The sequence below is a fragment of the Sebastes umbrosus genome, chromosome 2 (genome assembly GCF_015220745.1).
Source record: "Sebastes umbrosus isolate fSebUmb1 chromosome 2, fSebUmb1.pri, whole genome shotgun sequence".
In the NCBI taxonomy this organism is placed as follows: Eukaryota; Metazoa; Chordata; class Actinopteri; order Perciformes; family Sebastidae; genus Sebastes; species Sebastes umbrosus.
In genome coordinates, this window is record NC_051270.1 from 39,955,121 (window position 1) to 39,979,848 (window position 24,728).

General features: G+C 41.8%; 1 protein-coding gene across 1 annotated transcript; it reads left to right on the plus strand.

Moving 5' to 3' along the window:
* Positions 1-21,928, plus strand: LOC119500443 (receptor for retinol uptake stra6-like). The gene is made up of 17 exons (XM_037790161.1): positions 1-198; positions 687-755; positions 4,707-4,792; positions 4,875-5,014; positions 5,301-5,467; positions 7,152-7,259; positions 7,943-8,010; positions 9,110-9,189; positions 9,721-9,782; positions 9,907-10,069; positions 10,172-10,247; positions 14,252-14,385; positions 16,531-16,648; positions 16,765-16,866; positions 18,579-18,742; positions 18,944-19,081; positions 21,131-21,928. Exons 1-17 carry the CDS (start codon positions 142-144, stop codon positions 21,388-21,390), a joined length of 1,992 nt encoding a protein of 663 aa, XP_037646089.1. The 5' UTR covers positions 1-141; the 3' UTR covers positions 21,391-21,928.
* Positions 21,929-24,728: the final 2,800 nt, after the last annotated feature.

The following is a 24,728-nucleotide window of genomic DNA, read 5'->3' on the forward strand; positions in this document are numbered from 1 at the left end:
CACCAGCAGATCACTGAGCAAGGATACCCGACTGAAGGAGGAGGATCTGGAATCATCCCTGCTCTCCTCCCGTTTGACTCGACGGACCCGCTGCCATGAATCACAGCAAGGACGAATTTGAGCCTTTTGAATATTCTTACTATGATTATTTCAGACTGGTACTCCAACAACGCAGGAGCCAACAAAACCACCCCAAGAGTGAGTAGAAAACCTGAAGATAATCTCACGTTCAAGTCAGAACGGAACGCGGTCAATGTGTTGCGTCTGTAGAAGTCTGGGTCTGTGGTATTGATTTATGTACAAGTGCATTATGGGAATTAATTAGTTGATTTTAGGTGATAGATCATGATAGCTGTAACGGATGATTTTAGGTGATTTGTGCTTAATTTGAACAATTTCAGAGATGAAAAGCAGTTCCTGGTACCTGGACAACAATAAATGTAAATTTAACATCTTCGAAATCAGGATTAATAGCATAAAGAACTAATCAAATCTTATGGATCACTTACTTAATAGCAATAATAGTATCAGCCATGCACATCATAAACCTGGCAAAATATTGCAGTTGAATTTTTTTCGCAAAATTTCTCTGTCTATTGTTTTACATATATGTGCATTTTGTTCATAACGTTTTGCCAAGAATTCAGCTTTGGTTATTTAAATATGTGCCTTTTTTTTTGTCACAGAGTTATTTTTACCATGCGACCCAACAGCAGACGACAAGTTCTTCACATATGCATGCCTTGTCGATATCTGTAAGTATACTCAAGTCAAAAAATGGACTGAACGCTTGTTCCCAACTTTCTTTGTCTTGTGACCATTTATATCCAAGAGCTGTTAGCTGTCAGAAAAAAAAGTAAATGTATTTTGACGTAAGTACAGCCTCAGTCAGAATCAGAACTACATAATCACTATTGTATCCATAGTACAGTAGCCCACTTATACTAGGAATTCAATTTGGTGTTTATCTAGTAGGTTGCATTAAAAGCATCACTGATCAAAGCTTCAAAGTATGAAAATGAAAAAGTAGAAATGAAGGTAGTTTATAAAGAGACAAGACAGACAAGAAGAAGTAACGAGATATGCTATAAATTGTCACTATATCAGTAAAAAAACAATAGCCCACCTAGTGCCCCCCCATTTGTTTGATGCCCTTTCATTAGAGAAAATGTGATGCAGTGCCCTCTAGGGTGCTCTTTTCATAGAGAAAACGTGGATGCAGTGCCGTAGGGTGTCCTTTTCATTAGAAAAAACGTGATGCAGTTCACTACTAGGGTGGGTCCTTTCATTAGAGAAAGCGTGATGCAGTGCCCTCTAGGGTGTCCTTTCATTAGAGAAAACGTGATGCAGTTCCCTCTAGGGTATCCTTTCATTAGAGAAAAACCTGATGCAGTGCCCTCTAGGGTGTCCTTTCATTAGAGAAACGTGATGCAGTGCCCTCTAGGGTATCCCTTTCATTAGAGAAAACCTGATGCAGTGCCCTCTAGGGTGTCCTTTCATTAGAGAAAACGTGATGCAGTGCCCTCTAGGGTCACCTTTCATTAGAGAAAACCTGATGCAGTGCCCTCTAGGGTGCTCTTTCATTAGAGAAAACGTGATGCAGTGCCCTCTAGGGTGTCCTTTCATTAGAGAAAATGTGATGCAGTGCCCTCTAGGGTATCCTTCATTAGAGAAAACCTGATGCAGTGCCCTCTAGGATGCCCTTTCATTAGAGAAAATTGTGATGCAGTGCCCTCTAGGTGTCCTTTCATTAGAGAAAACGTGATGCAGTGCCCTCTAGGATGCTCTTTCATTAGAGAAAACGTGATGCAGTGCCGTAGGGTGTCCTTTCATTAGAAAAAACGTGATGCAGTTCCCTCTAGGGTGTCCTTTCATTAGAGAAAACGTGATGCAGTGCCCTCTAGGGTGTCCTTTCATTAGAGAAAACGTGATGCAGTGCCCTCTAGGGTGTCCTTTCATTAGAGAAAACGTGATGCAGTGCCCCCTAGGGTATACTTTCATTAGAGAAAACCTGATACAGTGCCCTCTAGGGTGCTCTTTCATTAGAGAAAACGTGATGCAGTGCCCTCTAGGGTGTCCTTTCATTAGAGAAAATGTGATGCAGTGCCCTCTAGGGTATCCTTTCATTAGAGAAAACCTGATACAGTGCCCTCTAGGATGCCCTTTCATTAGAGAAAATGTGATGCAGTGCCCTCTAGGGTGTCCTTTCATTAGAGAAAACCTGATGCAGTGCCCTCTAGGATGCCCTTTCATTAGAGAAAATGTGATGCAGTGCCCTCTAGAGTGTCCTTTCATTAGAGAAAACGTGATGCAGTGCCCTCTAGGATGCTCTTTCATTAGAGAAAACGTGATGCAGTGCCGTAGGGTATCCTTTCATTAGAAAAAACATGATGCAGTTCCCTCTAGGGTATCCTTTCATTAGAGAAAACGTGATGCAGTGCCCTCTAGGGTGTCCTTTCATTAGAGAAAACGTGATGCAGTGCCCTCTAGGGTGTCCTTTCATTAGAGAAAACGTGATGCAGTGCCCTCTAGGGTGCTCTTTCATTAGAGAAAACGTGATGCAGTGCCCTCTAGGGTGTCCTTTCATTAGAGAAAACGTGATGCAGTGCCCTCTAGGGTGCTCTTTCATTAGAGAAAACGTGATGCAGTGCCCTCTAGGGTGTCCTTTCATTAGAGAAAACCTGATGCAGTGCCCTCTAGGGTGTCCTTTCATTAGAGAAAATGTGATGCAGTGCCCTCTAGGGTGTCCTTTCATTAGAGAAAACGTGATGCAGTGCCTTCTAGGGTGCCCCTACGGTAGATAAAGCATCACAAAGTACCCTCTAGGGTGCCCCTACGGGAGATAAAGCATCACAAAGTGCGCTCCAGGGTGCCCCTATGGTAGATAAAGCATCACAAAGTGCCCTCTACGGTAGAGCGGGCCCCCCATGTACCAAGGCTAAGTCCTTACTGCAGCGGCCCGGGTTTCGAGTCCGACCTGTGGCCCTTTGCTGCATGTCCCCCCCCCCCTTTCAAGAACGATCTCTGGCTCTGTCAATAAAGCAATGAAAGGCCCAAAAAATAATTAAAAAAAAAAAATCCTTCAGTGCTTTTTCAATGAATCCATCAGCTGCTTCAGGCAGACATTCAATTTAATGATGCTTGCCATCATTTTGTCCTCATCCAATTACAAGCGAGGGCCACTTACCCTCGGTCAGAAAACTCCTCATACTGTACACACAGAATGGATGTTGACCCATTTCCCTGTTCAGAAAATAATGTGGAATAAAAACTTTGAGAGCTGGATCAGTGCAGCTGATCAGAAATAACAAGACCTTGTAGTCTGAAGAAAGTTCTCTGCACAATGAGGTTCTTTATGTATGTTCTCATGTTTGATTGGCCGCTCTACCTCAACTTCCAATTACATCTACTAAGCTGATTTGCTTGTTATTTGTTTCGTCTCAATGAGATACTTTAGCTGGCAAACACTATGGAAAATGTAATTTAGTATTGACTACATTACATTACATTTTATATCGTCCAATCAGCTGGTGACTTGCCAGACAAGAGAAAAGCCACTCTATAAATAAGTTAAAAAAAACAATGAACATGTTTTCGTTTGTAATAAATACAAAAAATCTGCCAGCGGAACAAAGGAATTCTCTTGGTAAGATTACTTGAAATAAGATGTAATATTTAGGCCTTTCAAGATAAAAACAAATCTTGAAATTAGCTGGGAATACTCATTTTGAGGTATGTTTCACTAGTATTAGGAAGAGCTGCATGTCATAATAAGCCTGTAATGTTCTTCCTGTTGTAATAAGCCTCACTTAACATATTCAAGACACAGTGTCTAAAAACAAGTCACTGAAATGTTACTTGTTAGGTGATTGTGTATTATATTAAGAGTGATATTTTGACTAGTAATTAGACTAATATACTTGGTAAGATTTTGCATTTTTGCAAGTAAGTAGGTTTATTCTGTCTTACACATAAAAAGTTTTCAATCAATTTTCCTCAAGAATCCAGTGGAAAAATACAGATTACAGAATCTGTGACACAATTTTAAAGGTCCCACATTGTAAAAAGTGAAGGTCTTCAGGTCTTTTATAATATAAAGCAGATTTAAGTGCTATATAAATACTGTTAAACTATCAAAACGCTCAATATACGGAGAAATACACACAGCTCGTATTCAGAAATTGTGCGTTTGAAACAAGCTGTTTGTTTCTGTCCATTTGTGATGTCACAAATATACAATATATAGACCATTACACGGTTTTAAACATAAACATTCTAAATGTGCCCCAGTTTATTTCCTGTTGCAGTGTATGTAACCATGGACCCAAACTGTTGCCTAGCAACGCAATTCCGTTACAATTCCGTTGAAATGTGTTAAAGCAGAACGTTTCAGACAGAGGGTAAATACAGGTATATTCAGAAAGACAGAATGATGAAAATAAAGTTTTTTTTTAACATTACAGCATATAAACATGTTCTAGTACAAACCCAGAATACAAGTATGAACCTGAAAATGAGCATGATATGGGACCTTTAAACATTTTCTGTCAACATTTTCAGGCAGCAGCTGAGACAGACAAGGGTAACTTTTGGATAAGATAGATTTAGTTGATGTTGAAGTCCATTTTATTCCAATATGTATTGTGCAAAGACAACCCTGTGGAAGTGCAGACAGAATTCCTGATGAATTTCATCTTTCCCCGTAGCTGGTGATCATGTTAATCCTGGCAGCTCTCACCAGGAAAAACAAATTCTGCCAAGGATTCACAAGAGGATCCTCCAGTATCTTCAGGTATAAAGTTTAGACGCACATGGGACTTTAGACTGCAGGTTTGTCTCAAATGATCTAAATGTTCCTGTTCATGATCTCACAGTCCAGCCAACTTCCTGGACCAGACTCAGAAAAAAGGCCTGGTCATGGCTGTTTTTGGACTGGTGTTCAGCAAGCTGGCGATGTTGGTGATCGCCCCAGACCCTCTGCCTTTCTACAAAGATACTCCAGCAGACTTTAAAGGTCGACATTTATATGCTTTATTTGAAATGAGGAATGGAGCTACACACATCCACTCATTTGTATAGATTTGTGGTTGAGATATTATGTAATGAAAATGGCAATGTAAATAAGAGTTAGATGAAAAACACCCTTAATGAGAAATTACAAGGTGTTAAATATGTTAGTGGATCAGAAGGTACTTGGTACGGACTTCCTCTATTTGTTTACTCGATATTGAGTATCTAATTGGAGGTCAGGGAAAGATCAGGGAATGATACGCCCCTTTCTTTTATCCCTTGTTTTGCAGAGTACATGAAGATAATGGCCATCTTCTACTATCCTGTCCTGTATTATCCTCTGTTGGTCTGTTGCACTCTGCAGCACAAAGCAGGTTATGTGTTCGGGACGCTCCTCTCATTCAGTCACTTCGGCGTCCTGGCGTGGCAGAAGTTCGACTGTCCAAAGACTCCACAGGTGAGACACCAACAACATGTTAAAGTTTTCATGTGGTTTTATATCGCAATATAGAAAAATATAATTATATAACCAGACAGTAATGTCTGCTTTAGTCTAATCCAGTGAACTTAAGATATTTCATCAAATTAATCCCAATTTTTTTATAAAAATCCAATATTGCCACAGAACAGCGCTGCCCATTAATTAGCAACATTACCACAATGGTCTAAAACAGGGGTCTCAAACTCGCGGCCTGCGGGCCAATTGCGGCCCGCAAGACGATATTTTGTGGCCCCCACCTTGATATGAAAGTTTAATGTTAGTGCGGCCCGCGAGTTTTATGTGAATGGCACTTTGCCGCGTTGTGTGTGGAAGGTCCCTTTGTTGCGCGAGCCCGAGCTGAACGAACCTACCAATCACAGTGGGGTATATGGCTCCCGGGGGCGGGCAATCGGCCGGGCATGTTCAGAAGAACCCATTCAAGTTAAAGAACTGTTAATAATGACGTTTGAGAAGATTGTTTTTTTTTTAACAAAGCTTTTTTTGTGGAATACCTGATGCGGCCCAGCCTCACCCAGACTCTGCCCCCAGCGGCCCCCAGGTAAATTGAGTTTGAGACCACTAGTCTAAAACAACCAGAGGTGTTATAGCTACTGCGGTATAAACAGTATAGGCAAAATCTCGGACGTATTTACCTTTTAGCTCTGTTTTGATCTCCACCAACTCCCCAGAAAAGAGTTAGCTATAGCTTAGTTTATCCGTCTGTTGTTTGGTGCTGGGCTGGTAGTGTATAGTGGGTTTATTGGATGCTTTTTCCATTGAAAACAGCTTCCTGCTTTGGATGGAAACAACACCGATGACAGCTCTGAGACTAAACCAAAACATTCTCTGTGATGTCATCATCACTATGAGCAACCTCTACAATATGCATAGTAATACTGTTAATATTAAATATTGATTACTGCAGCTTTAATCTCAGTGAAAACTGTTGACGGTGGAAGATCCGGACCTCTCGATATCACTCTAAATACTAGAATGGCACTGGGAGAGCGCAGACCTCCGCCAAGGTGCCTGATTTTAAAAACAGATCCCAGCTCACAGCTGGCGGTACCGTGAGGTGGTCGGCTTATTATTAACACGGTGTGTTTCCGTGTACCGTATCGACGGATGCCTCTCTCATTCAGCAGCCTTGTTATGTCTGTATAACGTTACACTACGTTGTCTCTCATCCAGTCATCTACCGCTTTATTCTTTCTCACCGCGGACGGTCAGCAGCTCCCGCACACACATCCACACACGTATCTCTCTGAGAGCAGAAGGAGGCGGGGTCACGCGTCATCAACGCGTCATCAGTTATACTGCATATGTGTTATACCCTGTGGTCTTAATGCTCGAAATTCTTTAAAAAATTCCTGAATCTGGATCATTATCCGTATCGCCACCAAAATCGAATGGATTGTTCATTGTGCCACACCCCGCCATTCAAATCCATTGCGAACTTTTGGAGTTACCCTGCTAACGGACAAACAGACAGACAGACAAACCAACCAACGCTGGTGAAAACAAAACCTCCTTCCAAGGGCCTTAGAATTGACACACATAAAACCACATACCTCACAACGTGGTGAAATAAAACCACAACTGTTTTTTTATATACTGATGTCAGGTGAATTGATCCTCTAAAACCTTTTCCTCCTCACAGATCTATAAGTACTACGCTCTGCTTGCCAGTCTGCCTCAGTTGGCCTGCCTTGCATATCTCTGTGTCCAGTTTCCTTTGCTGTTTGTCAAAGGACCAAAAACTGACGAGGTGAGAAAAGTTCAGCCTTATGATAAATGTGTAAATACCAACATGTAATACTAATCGCTTGTGTAACTGAAGAGAGAAACATGAATTTCAACTATGTAAAACATACCCATGATTACTGTAAGCAGCTTGTGCAGAACAGAGTGGGTTTAACTCAGCGTCCTTGAGCTGATTATGACGAGCGAGGTGACATTTTTTTTCCCTTTCTAACATATTAATACAACAGAGTTTTTGTTTTAACAGCAGGTTGAATCTGTGTACAGTTTTTGCTAATGATTTGGAAGAGAAATGGTGCGGTGAGAGTAAAAAAGCAAGCAAGAAATCCAGCATTTCAGTGACTAATCTTTGATTTTAGCTTCTAGTTTTTCTTGTATTTTTATTTCAATAGCTCATCCATTGAGAAAGATGATTTTCTTTTCATCTCATGGCGTTTTCAACCAAACATTGATTAAAGCTCACAGGAATGTGAAATATCAAGGCCCCAAATTACACAGAATATGGAGAATCATTTCTGTCACCTTGAAATGATGCTGAACGTTACTAAGAGGCACTCTGGCAAACTTTTTTCCACCGTAAATTGTGAAGGAAATTAAACCCGCGACCTTTTACTAATAACATCCTCTCATAGTGACTCATCATATGTTATCATTTTATTTGAAGACTGATTTTTTTTTTTTTGCTCACAGGACCTTGACAGCAGCTACTACACCGAATATGTAAAGTTACTTCTCAAGAAAAAGTCCTCAACTGCCAGGTGAATGGAGTTAATGCAATAATTAGGTCAAAACTTTATTTAGATCAAATGGCACACAGAATATAACAACCAAAAGCAGACATCCATTTCAGCATTAGTATAGATCATAAAATGTGCAGTGCTTTTATTACACATTGAGCTGAATTAAAGGGACTGTTTGTAAGAATCAGAAATTGCTTGTTAACAGCAATACCTGTGGCCGTTTCATCAACGAAAGTCAGCGTCCTGTTGCTCGGGCTCGCGCTTGTGCTCGCTCTACATAGACACGAACGAGCATCGCTCAACACAGTGAGGCGGCACACATCAGCTAAAACCACAATATCACTCTATATTTCAGCTGCTTGGTAGTAATGTTAGCTGACCAGACGAAGGTCTCTCCATGAATCAATGCTGATCCTAGTGTTGGCTTTTCCTGCCTCAGTCTCCCGACCGCGGCCGGAGGGAACAGGGGAGACACCGGAGTTTTGGTCGGAGACGATAACGTTTCTCTCTGCGGAGCCCCGTCACTTCACAAGACACGGGAAACCTCTGTTGGTCTGGAGGAGCTGCAGCAGTTATTTCTGCACAAACGTCCACTGTACATTCACTAGATATTCTCAGAGCTAAACTAACTCTTCTGCAGTGTGTTGTGTGCGCGCATGCACGTGAGGTGGAGCGAAAGCGCGAGAACGAGCGCGGTGTCAGTGAAGGCAGGCAGAGGAGCAGAGTACAGCAGAGACTCCGGTCCTGGAGACCAAAGTTACGGTCTCCCCCGCGTCCTCCGACCGCGGCCAACACTGTTTAACAGACGAGCTTCACTAGATACAACCAAGAGGTTTTGGTGCTTCTGTGTAGTTTGTATTGGAGTCTGAGTCTGAACAGCGTAGCCACACGCGAGCGCGCATGGGACACCGACCAGCAATGATTTATACGTGTAAGAAGTTACAAACAGTCCCTTTAAGACATGGAATGTCAAAAAGTGTGAATAAAGGTAAAGGGCAAATAATAATAAAAGGTAAGCAGATATATAAATAAAAAAAAAGTTCCGAAATCATCTTGCTTAAAATTTAAAGTACAAGCATTCATACTCTATGTGGCTAACATTATTTGTTCCCTGTAGCTCTTCAACTACAGACAAACCAACGCTGGCAGAGAGAATACTGGAGGTGCCTAAGAGTTATATTTATATATCAGAAAAAGGTGTGTGCACTCAAACAAGTAGAGATTTTTTTTTATAGCGGCCATTTCGGATTTATGTCACACTCAGTGGAAAAGTGACATCAGTTTATCTAAACAAGCTTTGAAGTGATGCAATGATGTTAAATCCTAACGCCTAATTCACACCAGGCAGCAGCCAAGAGCGGCTCGCTGCAATAATTCAATATTTCTGTAGCCAGGAGGCGTGTTTATGTGTTTCAGGGAGGAAGAAATTCTTTGTAACACAGGTCAACATTTCACAGGAGTCACAGGATCTGTTTACTGATTGGCTGCAGGTCCTCTCTGGCTGCATTCGCTGTTAAAAGTTAAACATTTCCAAACTTTTAGTTTGGCTGCAGAATCAAACTGCTGCAGGTCGCTGAGCTCCAGATCGGCCGGTGGAGCTTTTCACAGACATTGTGTGACGGCTTGCCGCAGGCCGCACTTCACCGCTGCTCTGGTGTGAATTTTGCGTAAATGGCTGTGACTGAAAGAAGCTCCACAGGCGTGACAGTGAGTTATTTTGTCTTTCAGTGTTTCGTTTTCCACTCAAACTGGCTATATCAGCATTTGTTGCCCTTGTGGCGATATATCACGTAAGTTGTCCGTAAACCGTCATCATGACCTTTCACCTCTTAAATCAGACATAATAGAGTTACTGCCTTTTGCCTTTCTGGAGCATAAATGCATCATGTGATCGTGAATGTGTAAATCTTTCAGACGGCGTTGTTGTTAGTCGTCCTCGTGGTCCCCACTCTCCATATTGTCCATGCTGGTATCGATGAAAACATTGCCTTCCTGTTACTGGGGTTTGGCATCGTCCTGTCAGACGACAGGATGGAGGTCGTCAGAATTGTGACCTTCTATACGTGGTTGCTGGAAGGTATGTGGGGCTACTTTTATTTAGCTTTCATTAAAAATCTGGGAGTGTATGCTTATAAAATAACTAATTTTGTTTTCTCTTTCCCACCATGGTGATTGTTAGTGTGCTACCTCTGTGCGATGACCCTGTCTTGTTTGGTCAGTCTCGTCATGCTCATGAAGTCCATGATACTTCACAGGTACGTGCATTAAAACCCTGTAGAGAGGGGTAACAGGGGTGTGTCCAGGGTATGGCCTAGGGTTTATCCATTATCCTAAACTATGATTGGCTATCTGCCCGGTTTGACAAATGCACCAGACTTTCGTTGAAAGTTGCCATTCAGCCTTAAAAGTCGTTTCTCACCAGTGTGATGTGAAAATGCAATGCGGGAATGCGGAAAATCTGCGTGTGCATTTCCGGTGCGAATTGCTGTGTTCCATTTTTGTCAATGAGGCCCAAAGAGTTTCCTTCTTACAGTAATAGTGCCCATGTCCACTTCACACAACAACAAACTATCCAGACAGAGAATGTCTAAGGAGCTAACGTTAACTACACAATAGATAAACTAACCTGACCCCACATTTGATGCTAAGGTTAGCTGTTGTAGCTAGCCCCGGTCTGTGACCAACATATAACGTTAGCAAGTGCATATCAGCTATATTCAGAGGTTAAAGTAGATTGAAGTTCCTGCCGGTACTACTAGGCTACCCCAACCTTCATTCCTTGATATTGCCCCCCCCAGCTTCATGCATCCCTGAACACATCATTCAATGCGTGTATGGTACACCTATAGAAAGAAATTAGAAACACTTGACATCATGTCTAGCAAATTATTTACTTAAATGGTGAAAGTGCTGCAGAATCATTTATAAATGTTGACAACATTTTTTGAGTTGTTGTTCCGACTTAAGGAGGCATTCGCGTGAGTTTCACCAGTTGGGAACTCATATTTCCGATTATTCCGACACCACATGAATGTCTCTATCTCCCAATGTTAATGAAAGTGAAACAGCATTGCCACGAGTCAACAAATGGAGCTGTGATTAGGGATATTTGATACATCACACAGTTGTAACGGCAGGGGTACATAGCCTACAGTTGTGCACAGATGGCGTTTCCATGGTTGCCACGCAGAGCGCCTGGCGTTCACTCACGGAGCGCTTGTCTGCATGAGGAGCGCAAAAGACCTTAAAGCTGAAGTAGGCGAGATTGGAGCAGATATGATTAAATAAAGTTATTTTTATAAAACGGTTGCTATATCGTGACAGTAGTATGTGAAGCAGGTAACCTGAAAAAAATCATGTCCCTCTGTGTCCTCCGGTGCTCCTAGCGGCATCTGCAAGATTTCACAGACCGGAGGAAAACAAGCAGTAAGAGCTGAACTGAGTAATCAATATTCTGTTACGTGAATGTCTATTTCTCTCCTCAAATGTTCTCAGAATCATCTTGTAGTGCACGGTTTAGCTGTAAAATGAGAAAGTTTGTGACTCAGCCGCCATTGTCAAATCTGTTGAAGGAACTCCAAGTTCCGGTCACATGACCGGAGCACAACCAATAGGAACGCTCTCTCTGAAATGACCTGTGATTGGTCAAAGTATCCCGTCACGGGCTAGATGTTCTAAAGCCTGAAAACAGAGCCATGAGGAGGAGCAGAGGTCTAGTTTTCTCTCAGAACACTTGAATTACAATATGCTGAAAGGTTATTATGGGATTTGTGTCCAATGATGCAAAAATACACTGCCTACTGCAGCTTTAATGCGTATACAAACAAACAGACAAACTGAACCGAAAACAGAACCTCGTTGGTGGAGGAAACTAGCGGCAGTTTGACCTGATGTGAGCAGATGTGTTTTCTTGTTAAAAATGTGATCGTGAGTGACGGGTTGTATGTGGGGGTTTGGCAGGCAGCTGCTGTCCCCTCTTCCCGGTACTGTTTACCGGTACTGAATATTTTAGTGGTACGGAGTACAGAGACCTGGCTACATTACCATCTTCATCGTATCCCAGATCTCAAGCCATATATTGTCCTTTATTTGGTTGTTGAGGTAGTAGAGTGTTTGTTGTACATTATTGGGTGATGAGAAGGGGATGGCCCGTTGTTATTTCAAAACCCTAATAGTCCGAAAAAATGTTCCATTGCACCAAAAAACATCTCATTTGTCCGACAGTCTGTTACCCCGAAACCAAACGCCCATTGTTCCAAGGCCCCGAAAATACACACTCTCTGTGCAACAAACAGAAGCACATGACAAATTATTATGCAGATTGACGGCGATCAGTGGGAACAAAGGATTTATCGGTCAAACATCTATTTCCTAAAATATGTTCCATCGAAACCAATTGGCAATGCAATTTTGATGTAATGGCACGTAACTTTGTTTGTCCACTGAGGGATATTACTTTTAATTTTGTTGGTGACTGTGTTTTGAATGTGCATTGTTTTCTTTTGTATGTAGTCTACTTTTGGAGCTCCAATTTCTTTTCGAGGACTTAAAGCCCTTGAACACCCACACAGGTGTTTTCAGTTAATCTGGCTGATTAGATCTCTGCTCAGGACTGTGTGGCCGTGTACAGACTAATTGAGCGACATCTTCCTGAGTCTCCTGTTAGCTTTGTTGAACCTTTTAGAGCAGAGGCCTGTACTACAACATCCCCCGGGTATCTTCTCCTTATCTGGCTTCACTAACCCTAACAAATGAGATCCCGCTAAGCGGTCCTACGACGATGGTTATCAACTCAGTAAATCAACCCAGGGTTTCTCAGTCTGGCTACGAGAGCATTCACATGAACAGGGCGGTGACCAATCAGCATCTGACCAATCACAGACTTGCGGACAGACAGGCAGAGCAGCACATTGTACAAACTATATTAGACAAATACCAAGAAGTTGAACACAAAATCTAGTCTAAAATTAACACAGTTGAAGCTGCCAAAAGCAGGAAGGACAGCTGACAAAAGAAAAAAGAAAAAAAATGCCGATGTGTGAGTGCGTAAATTAACAGATTTAATCATTTAAAGGAATACTCAAAAGTCTGATATAGTCGTCTAGATGGGGCAGGGAAACTAAATATGAATAACTTTTAGGAGTTTAATGGATTACTGAATTACACTTCATTATGCCCTTTGGCAATGATGTGGTTTGTATGAGTATTTCAACCTTCTTTCAGCTGCGTCCTCGTCTCCGGCAGTGTGAAGCGGACTTGAGAGTAAATAAAGAAATAAATATAAAAACATAATTCAAACCGGTAAAAACCCACAGCATTTAGCCAGCTGTCCTTCCTGCATCTGTCAGTTTAAACTGTGTTGTTTTTAGTCTGGATTATGACTTAGACTTCTTCATATTTGAGTAATATTATCGTACGATCTACGCACTGAGCTCTGATTGGTCAGTAGGTGGTGCTTTTATTCAAGCTGATCTCTTATCTGGAACATAACCTGCTCCGGAGCAGGTCAGCTGTTCAGCATCAGTTACCATGGCGATCTACCCCGGTAAGAAGTGAACCACCGTCGTAGGACGGAAAACCAGGAAGGGTTAACCCTGAAGTTACCTCGCTAACCCCAAATCCTGCTTCGTAGTACAGGCCTCAAGACAAATTGCACCTTCATCATTCTTATTGTTAGATGAAGATTTGTGAACTAATACATTCCCATCAAAGCTCCAGCCCAACCTGAGCAGAGGTCTAATCTGCCAATATATCTCCAAACATCTGTGTGGGTGTTCAGAGGCTTTAAAGAATAAAGTATATAAGCTTTATATTCCATTTGTATGGTGCCACTCTGTTATTGTGATTGGTGGGTCTCAGTTATTTCGTGCCACCCCTGCATAAGGACATGCCGCTGAGGATTCACTGGAGAGGCTCTTTATTTAAGCAGAATCAGTTGATTTTCTGGCCATTTGGAGGCGGTGCAACAAGCTGTAAACACATTTGACATACTATCACCTTATAAAGTTGGTGAACATGTTAATGCTGACACATCAGCATTCATTGGGAGGCATGTCTCTGGTCTGTTAGCTCTGCTTTGGTCTCCCACCAACTGTTCCAACTGTTTCATGTCCATCCAAATGTTGGAAACAGCCACCTCAAGTTTTCTGCCACCTGATAAAACCCTGTTGACTCCTCTCTGTTGCTGTGTTACACTTTAGATGAGATTCCCACACCTTCCTGTCTGAACCTCATGTGTCTCTGGTTTCATTTGTTTCAGGTCAAACCTGAAAGGACTGTACAAGGGAGACATTTACAGCATTTATAACAGCCAGAAGACCATCCATCCATCTAAACCTGGTATTGTCTGTTGGATGGGTTTGGCTGGATACCAGGCTGCCATCGTCTGCCTTGGTAAAGCTCAAATACACAGAAAAATCATCATTGATTTTTACTTGATTTGAGGAAAATGCTGGTTATATTATGTATTTTTCTTATTGTCAACAATTCTCATAAAGTGACGAACACCAACAATGAAATTATCCTACTAGCAAGTGTTGTTGGTAGGATCATTCAAAGCACATTCAGAAAGTATTCAGATCGCTTCCTTTGTGCTAAAATTTTTTAAATTAATTTTCCCCGACAGTCATTAATGACAAAGCAAGCTCATGGCTTACTCTTCGCTCTCACATGCGTTGTCCGCTGTGACATCTTATAAAGTCAGGTGTGTGTGCCTTTCCAAATCAAGTCCAATCAATTGAATCTACCACAGGTGGACTCCATTCAAGGTGAACATCTCAAAGATGATCAAGAGAAATGGGAGGCCCATGAGCTGGGTCTATTGAGTGCACTAGATAGAGTAGGGGGAAAATACACTGCTCAAAAGAATGAAGGGAACACTTAATCATCACAGTACAACACCGTCAACAGTTAAACTTCAGGGATATCAATCTGTCCATTTAGGAAGCACAGGTGATTGTGAATCACTTTCAGCTGCTTTGGTGCAAATGAAAGTGACAACAGGTGAATGGAGAGGCAACAGCAAAACAACCCCCCTAAAGAGAATGGTTCTGCATGTGGTGGCCACAGACAGTTGCTCTCTCCTCATCCTTCCTGACTGATCCTTCTCTAGTTCTGTGTTCTGCTAGTGTCCTCGTCACTACTTGTAGCATGAGGCGGTACCTGCAACCCAATCAGGTAGCCCAGGTAGTCCAGCTCCATAGGTGCACATCCATAGGTGCACATCCACACGTGCGGTCGCAAGAAGGTTTGCTATGTCTCCCAGCACAGTCTCAAGAGCACGGAAGAGATACCAGGAGACCGGCCGTTACATGAGGAGGGCTGGACAGGGCCATAGAAAGGCATCGACCCAGCAGCAGGACTGCTATCTGCTCCTTTGTGCGAGGAGGAACAGGAGGAGCACTGCCAGAGCCCTACAAAATGACCCCCAGCAGGCTACTGGTGGGCATGTTTCTGACCAAACTGTCAGAAACAGACTCCATGAGGGTGGCATGAGGGCCCAACGTCCTCTAGTGGGACCTGTGCTCACAGCCCAGCACCGTGCAGCTCCATTGGCACTCACCAGAGAACACCAGAAGTGGCAGGTCCGCCATTGGCGCCCTGTTCTCTTCACAGATGAGAGCAGGTTCACACTGAGCACATGTGACAGGCGTGAAAGAGTCTGGAGACGCCGTGGTGAACGTTATGCTACCTGTAACATCATCTCTCATGACCGGTTTGGGTGGTGGATCAGTGAGGTTCTGGGGAGGCATATCCTTGGAGGGTTGCACAGACCTCCATGTCATAGCCAACAGTACCCTCACTGCTGTTAGGTAAAGATTTTACACTACAATAATTCGTTCATCAAGATCTGATGTGTGATTTAAGTGTTCCCTTAATGTTTTCTGTTTCAAGTTTCATGTTTAGTTTATAGAGCATACGGATGTCTGGGAGATACTAGAGTAGAGGGAGCTGCTATTCCTCTGTGAAATAGAGCTCCATTGTTATTAAAAAGACATCAATGAGCCCCACTGATGACATGTTCCTTCATTACCATGATGTACTTTATTTTGACTCAATCCCACATACACCGTCCTGCTGCCACAAATACTAGAGCACCACATGTGGATTAATCCACCACTGAAAATAGTCCCCAACAAATGTACTATTTCCTCTGTTTGTTTAATAAAAAAAACTACAGCGACCAGCTGTTTTAGGAAATTAATCATCCTTTAAAATATATTTGTGATCTGTTTTTAAAACTGTGATCTTCAGGAATTAATGGGTTGGAATGCAACGACAGGGATGATATAGGATGGTATGCAGAGACATACTTTGGTCTTTGCATGGAATTTGTGGACAATATATACAAAAAATATAGAATAATGTCAGCCTTCTTCTTTAATTAATGCTTGATGTAAAGAGTGAAGTAGGATAACTACACATAATAAATATTTTTTTAATGAACTGCTTTATTAAAGAATGCTTTGAAGAAATATGATAATACCTTTTGGAAATGTTTAAATTAAAAAAAGTGTGTTTCCTGTGTTGTGTTGGCAGGAATGGCGATTCAGACGGTGGTGTTTTTCATCTGCTTCTTGTTCCTGGTGTTTTTGATCATCATCCCTGTTTTCTACGGCCGTAATATCATCGTCTTTGAAATCGCGGGGAAGGCATGGTGAGTCAGCAGCCTTTCATGTACTGCAGCTCTTTTTATTTTGTGATTAATGATCAAAACAGAGATTACATGTAATTTTTTTTTTTTTTCCATTTTCCATCTCTGTGATGTGTCAGGCCGGGCTGGGTCACACTGATCCTGGTTACTGTGCTTCAACATGTGACTGCTAAGTTTGCTTTCATTAAAAAGGAAGCTGGTACGAGAGACTTGAACAACAGGTATGTAAAGAGTTTAATGTAGTATGTACATATAGTGTGTTGATCAGGCAATTAATGATTATTAATAATAACTTGGATTTATATAGCGCCTTTCAAGAAACCCAAGGACGCTTAACGTAGACATTAATAGACACAACAAATGGAACATAGCAGTACCTAGAGGCCATAGGCCTTGTTGAAGAGGTGGGTTTTAAGGAGTTGTTTGAAGCTGTCCAGAGACGGGGCGTTGCGGAGCTCTATGAGGAGAGAGTTTCAGAGGCTGGGGGCTGTCACACTGAAAGCTCTGTCCCCAAAAGTTTGCAGGTTTGTGGAGGATTGTGTGAGGATCTCAGCTTCCGGGACTGTGTGTATGGGTGGAGGAGGTCAGATAGGTACTGAGGAGCCAGGGCATTGAGAGATTGGTAGGTGAGGAGGAGGATTTTGTAGGTGATGCGGGACTTGACTGGGAGCCAATTGAGGTGGATGAGGGTGGGGGTGATGTGCTGCCAGGGCTTGGTGCGGGTGAGAACCCTGCCAGCTGAGTTCTGCACATACTGGAGCCTGTCCGGACAGAGCTCCATAGCAGTAGTCCAAACGGGAGGTGATGAAGGCATGGATGAGGGTTTCTGCCACGGAGTCAAAGAGTGATTGCCGGTGTCGAGAGATGTTTCTTAGGTGGAAGAAAGCGGATTTGGTGATGAACTTGATGTGCGACTGGAATGAGAGTCGGGTCCAGGATGACACCCAGGTTGCGGACTTCCGAGGATGGGGAGAAAGAGCACCCGTCAACGTCCAGATGTAGATCTCCAACCTTCTGGAGCAGGGCCTTGGGAGCCACAACCATGAGCTCTGTTTTGTTGCTGTTGAGTTTTAGGAAGTTAGATGACATCCAGATTTTTAGTTAATTTAGTTGATTAGTTGAAGAATCCCTTATAATTTGATCAGAATAGAATTAAAGATGAAATCATGTGCTGTAGTTAATTGTGATAAGTATTTATTATAATGTTAGCTATTTTACAGAGTAAATTATTTATTTATCTTAAAAAGGTAAGGTACACAGTATATTCACAGTATATCCATTAGGTAGTTGATTATGGGTGGGGCTGTAGCTACCTTTGAAGACACTGAAATCTACTGTTTTTTTTCTGGACAATTTTGGGACCCTTTAGTGACCTTGGGGGTGTTTCATTTTACAATAAAAAAAAACTGCTGGCAAAAGTCCTGAGAGATACTGCATGTATACATGTTTTCTTTCATGTTCTTTTATGAACACGAATAAATACTAATATAATATATTTTGCACTCGGCAGCTCACGTTATCGCAGTGTTTAACGGTGGCGTCTGTGGTATGATGAGGTTGAGCCAAACTTTACAAAAAGACCACAATTTTTTTCTTGTAAATGTTTTCCTTGTAAATGTACCACTTTAATCTTAGAGAATACTTGACTTTTTCTCGGAATATTACCCCCCTCCCACGGCTCTATAATTATTATTATTATTATTATTATTATTTTAACCTACCATGGCCCTGATACGCTGTCGTAGAAAGCATGCTCGCTGTTTAAAACGCAACTGTGGGTCATCTCTCAGACATGACACGGCTCCTGACATTATACAATTAATAAAGTAAACGGATCCTCATGTGTAAAACTGGTGGAATGTCCCTTTACCTGAATAAAGAAAATAAAGACAACCATCTTCATTTTTTCTGAAATATCTGATGGTGTTTCCAGAGAGAGTCTCTTCCTCCTGACGTACCTGCTGTTCCTGATCAACACTGTGCTTGGACTGATAGTCGCTATATGGAGAATAGTGATAACAGCTTTGTACAACATCGTCCATCTTGGTCGTATTGACGTCAGTCTGCTGCACCGCACCGCAGAGTCCCACGACCCAGGTATTATCTTTTATATTTTCTCGTACACCGACAGCACTTGTTTATAGGGTAACTTACTTACTAGCACTAACATTACCTATTGAATATGAAATGAAAGTTACATTGTCAAAGAAAATGTGTAGGTTGAGACTTGAAGATATTTTCTGACATTGGTCTCAGTCTGACTTTAGCCATGCTCTGTGACCTTTGACCCCAATCCAGCCTACCAATACTACACACACTCCCTGAAGGTGGAGGTCAGTCAATCACACCCAGTGATGAAGGCTTTCTGCGGGCTGCTGCTGGACATTATGATCGAAGGTGGCAGAGCTGGACAGAAAATAAGAGACGCAGAGGAAGGTAGAGACCCTGAACCGCAAACACACACACAAAATACATGCAGCCCAGCTTTACATTTGAATTGTACTTCATAGATTTCATTCAATTCCATTACTGAATATTAACAAGACCAAAAATCTACAGCCACTGTAATGAACCCCCGAGGCTGTAATGCTCATTGTAAAGAAAATCAAATTGTTAAATAGATAGACGAATTAAAATGTTGACCTGATGATGGCACTAGATGAAAAGTCAGGGTATCAACAAAGTTTACAAAAACCATAAATATCTTTGCCTCATTTCAGTGCAATCCATCCAACAGTTATTGAGATATTTCAAACCAGTAGCCAGAATAAAACATGAGCTTTGTACATTTCTGCAAACCACGGATAAGTTGAATCTTGACATTTCTGAACCAGAAATATTATTCATATCAACATTTATTGATACGTGTGTTTCTGAAACAAAAATACATTTCATATTATCATTTCTACAAACATGTATATTAACGTTACAGTATTTTAACCGCTCACTGCGCTTTTGTCGTTTCAAAGTTGCATTCACAGCTTGGTTTGGTTTAGTAAAGGTTCGTGTTTTGGTTTAAAATACTTTTTGGTACATGGGACACGAACATCAGTCTTCTGGGTGAGAGTCCCATGTTTGACCCATCCATCCGTCCATCCATCCACCCCAACCTCCTCCCTATCCGGACATATTCATTCATTCATTTAAAGCCTATCGCTCCTTTATGGAGCGATAGGCCGTTGACTGCAGTCCACCAGAGTCTTCTGTCCTGTCAGCCCGATCTGTTTGATGTTCGTGTCAAGGACCCTGCGCCAAGTGTTCTTGGGCCGGTTCCATCTAAGGGCCTGCCTGGTGATGCTGGTACTCGGTTTCCAGAGTGTGTGGCCAATTCATCCCCATCTCCTTCTCCAAATCTCTTCTTCCACTGGTTTTTGACCTGTTCTCTGCCAGAGATCATTGTTGCTGCTGGTATCTGGCCAGTGGATGTTTAAGATCCGCCTCAGGCAGTTGTTTATGAATAGTATTGGTTTGATGTTAAAGTTGAAGAGTCTGAGTTTTGTCTGCCGGCTGATTTCTTTGGAGCTCCAGATGTTCTTAAGTTGTATGAATGAAGCCCTTGCCTTGCCGATTCTGGCTCCGACAGCCGCATCCGTTCCGCCCTGCTTATCGATGACACTACCGAGGTATGTAAAGGCTTCTACTTCTTCAAGTGCTGTTCCCTCCAAGGTCACTGAGTCTTCGCTGGTTGTGTTGACCTTGAGGATTTTACTTTTTCCTTTATGGATGTTGAGGCCTATTTGGGATGATGTGCCTGCCAGTATTCTTGTATTTTCTTGCATCTGTTGTCGACTGTGAGACAGCAAAGCCAGGTCATCAGCAAAATCGGACATATGCAGAGTATCTATTACAGTTAGCAATGTTTGATATGTAACATTCAGCATTTCTGCCTGTTGTCATGCTACCATGCAACCATTTGTATCACAGACTTTATGATTAGTATGTTAAAATTGGTTGGAAAGCATGTAGCGTTTAGTGTAACGTGTTAATATTGGCATGGTACGTTAGCACTAATCTTATCCAGTCACAAAGTGAATTGTTGGACGTGTAATGATTTGACCTGCTCGTTGCATTAGATTAAAAGTCGGGAGATCACAAAGTTAAGATGAATCCTCTGGGGATGATAACTTATCTGTATCACATTTCATGCCAATAAATCTTTTAGTTTTCATTCTTGAGTGACCAACCAACACTGCCATCTTTAGATCCAAGTTAGCGTGCCTAAAAAAGCAGTTGACTTTAAGTGTTTAAACATCCAACATGTGAATAACCACTTAGAAGAACAATGAAACAGTATAAATGATTGTTTCTCCAAAATATCTGTACTTTCCAAGAGGTACAATGGCTTTCCCAAATGACTCTTTCAACTCTTTATAAAACATGGAATTCCCTATGATTGGAGTTACAACAGCGACATGCAGTATATTCATTCATCCCTCAGTGTGGTGTCTCATTCTGCCCTGACAGCCTGCTCCTCCATGCTTTCAGGGATTCAGGACAATAGGCCCAACAAGGGGACCAGCCGGCAGAGGGTTCGATCTCGCTGGCAGCTGCTGTACACGCTGGTCAACAACCCGTCCCTGCTGGGCTCCAGGAAACACTTCCAGACACTGCACACCTCGGAGAGCATCCTGAACGGGACCCCCAACCGCAGCTCCAAAAAAGGCAGCAAGAAGGAGGCCGTCAAGCCTGCCGCTGAGCCAGACCAGTCCACTGAGACCCCGACAAACCAAGATAAAACCGATTGAGATCCATAATCTACTGTATATAGTGTGGCCGGCAGTATACTCCAAACTAATACTAATACTTCCTGCATGAAACACATGAACAAGCTAATTATTATATAAAAAAGCTAATTATTGCGACAAAGCACACTTCGCCACTGCCGGGTGTGATTTTGGCATGAGGCGACTAAAGCATTTGGTTAAATTTGGGAAAGATCGGCTTGGTGATCAATGCCAAAAGCGGAGCTGTTTTTTGGCTGCAAACCTACCGTTTTGTTTTTGTGTGTGAACACGTCTGATGTGATCTTGTTTGGAGTATTCTGCCACTGTCATTGACATGATGCTAGATTTTAACACTGTCCAGATGAGGACACTAGAACTACAACGTCAGTCAAAGTTTATCCAGAGAGTTTTTAATGAAGGTCAAATCAGGAACATGGTGGCAAATTTAAAGCCAGCAGCATTTTTTTTAATGTAAACTGGGAAAAAAAAGTTCGGAAACTTGTGTTTGGTGGATTATTTCTCTGTTGTTACAATGCTAATTGGTATTGTATTTTACATCGTTGGAAAGCCTGTTTATTTACCTTCACAATGATGTCCAACTTGTAAGGATCATGCATTTGTGGGATGAGCAGCACAGCTGATTATGTGGGGAGCGCCCAAGAAAAATTTGCCAAAATGCTCTGCCAATGGTAAACAGTGTATTCTCATAAGGCTACCAGGAAGCCTGCAATGAGTGCCCTTTACCGCCCGTTTCTGGTGTCGACAACACAGACAATGGAACCTGAACATGTGGGGGAATGTCATGTTCAGTGATGAGTCCAGGTTCTGTCTGCGAAAGTTGGATGGCAGGGTCAAAATATGGAGACGACGCGGAGAACGCTATACTGATTGTTGCACCGATGGAGTACCAGCTTTTGGTGGGGGCAGTGTCATGGTGTGGGGGGCGGCATCTCCTTCACTGGCAAAACAAGGCTTGTCATCATTGAAGGCCATCTCGATGCAGTGAGATATCGAGATGAGATTCTGCAGCCAGTGGCGATCACATATCTCCACAATCTGGGACCTAACTTCATCCTCCAAGATGACAACGCTCGCCCCCACAGAGCCAGGGTTATCACAGACTACCTCCACAATGTGGGAGTAGAGAGAATGGAACGGCCTGCCAAGAGTCCACACCTCAACCCAATTCAACACTTGTGGGATCAGCTTGGGCGTGCTGTACGTGTTAGAATGACCAACACAACCACGCTGGCTGACCTGCAACGAATCCTGGTTGAGGAATGGAACGCCATCTCACAGCAACGTGTGACCAGGTTGGTGACCAGCATGAGGAGGAGGTGCCAGGCTGTTGTGGCTGCGTATGGATCTTCCACCGCTACTGAGGCTCCTGACGGTGTATTAAATGAATAAAGTGCAAAAATAGCCAATATGTCTTGTTTGTTCCTTGTTACTGATAGAGAGTTCAATCATCCAATCCACCAAACAACTCAAAACAAGAGTCAACACCAACAGGAGAATACACTGTTTACCATTGGCAGAGCATTTTGGCAAATGTTTTTTGGGCGCTCCCCACATAATCAGCTGTGCTGCTCATCCCACAAATGCATGATCCTTACAAGTTGGACATCATTGCGAAGGTAAATAAACAGGCTTTCCAACCATGTAAAATACAATGCCAATTAGCATTGTAACAACAAAGAAATAATCCACCAAACACAAGTTTCCGAACTTTTTTTCCCCAGTATATTTCCTTCCTCGTTTGTCACTTGTTTTAATAGAGTGGCTGGATTGTCTTCCTGTCTAGCATTTTTTAAGCTTTAAATGTGCTTCTCCAATAACATCCCAATAAAACAAAGACATTTCTATCTGCTACAAACTGTTGCAGGCTTTAGAGTTTGTCTCCACCCGACCATTTGATATTTGTCATTCAGTAGAGATTGCTTGGGTAAGCCCTGCAAGCCTGGCTCACCCACAAGGCAGGTGGGCCAGATGCCTCCTGGTCCCTGATCCTCAAGGGCCCCAAAAAACTATTTTTTCACGTGAATAAAAGATATATAGAAGCTAACAAGGCACCACTTCCAAAAACTACTAATATGAGATCCCTGAAGCTCTCTGACAATAATATCAGTGACAATATGACATATGAAGAGTAAACGTTCATTGTGTTCTGCTTTTGCAGCACTGGTGAGGCTTTTTAGTGATTATATTGACTCGATGTTCAGGGCCAGTGGTGATCAATGGCAGGGAGTCAACAAGAGGTCACGGCCCACTTTCTCCTCCGGTTGATGCAGTTATGTCGACACATGCTGGTTCTCAAAGTGTTCTCAGTTCGGCATGCTGTCTGGTTTTTCTGAGTCAATACGATGACTTTTGAGATGTTTTGTAAATGTGTCGACCACCATCACAAGAGTGTGATACGAGAGCAACAACATACTCCATCCTAACCTTTGGCTTATAAATACTGTACAATGTGATCATTTCATATTATTTGTGTGCGCAACAGTTTCTACTTCTATTTCAGCTTCGTCATTATGATGCCGTGAATTATATGATGAGTTATTGTGGTTAATCATATTTCATATTTTCACATAGACAGATTATAGTTTTCTGTTACCTGATGAATTTTCTATGTGCTATTTCAATAGATATATACAAATAAAGTGTTTTTCTAACATCTGACAAGTGACTGCTTGGGCTGAAATAGAAAGCACAGTTATGATGTGAAATTTGTGACTATATCCCTTTTTAAAATGATAACAAAATGAAATTTATAAATGCATCAAAATGTATTAATTATTTAATAGTGTCACGTGTGTATGAGATCCATTACTGTTGTTCTAATTCTATTTATTTATTTCAGCATTGTAATTTAATGTATACATTAATGTTTTAGTTTTTTTCATTGTCCCCTTAATTTTCAATTATTACTTTATTAGTAATTATAGTTCATTTTCATTCATTCTGATTATCCATTAAAGAAATATTGATTAAACCACTTGGAAGACTTTTTGTTGGTCCTCCATATATTTATATTTATATATATATGTATATATATAACATATATATATACATATATAATATATATATATACATATATATTATATATTATATATATTTATTTTTTAACAATTAATTGCTGAAGGGTGAAATATATTAAGTAACTGTGTTACCATGACTTAAAATATCTTATTAATGTTATCATTTTTATGTTTCATAGGGGTGTCTTGTAATCCCATTTGGGATGGACCAAATGTTGGCGTAGAAATGACATGGAAACCAAAACCATCTATCTAACCAACTAACTCATTGGAATCTAAAGATGCTGAGAAAAAGAATAGAGCCAGATAGATGAGCATTCA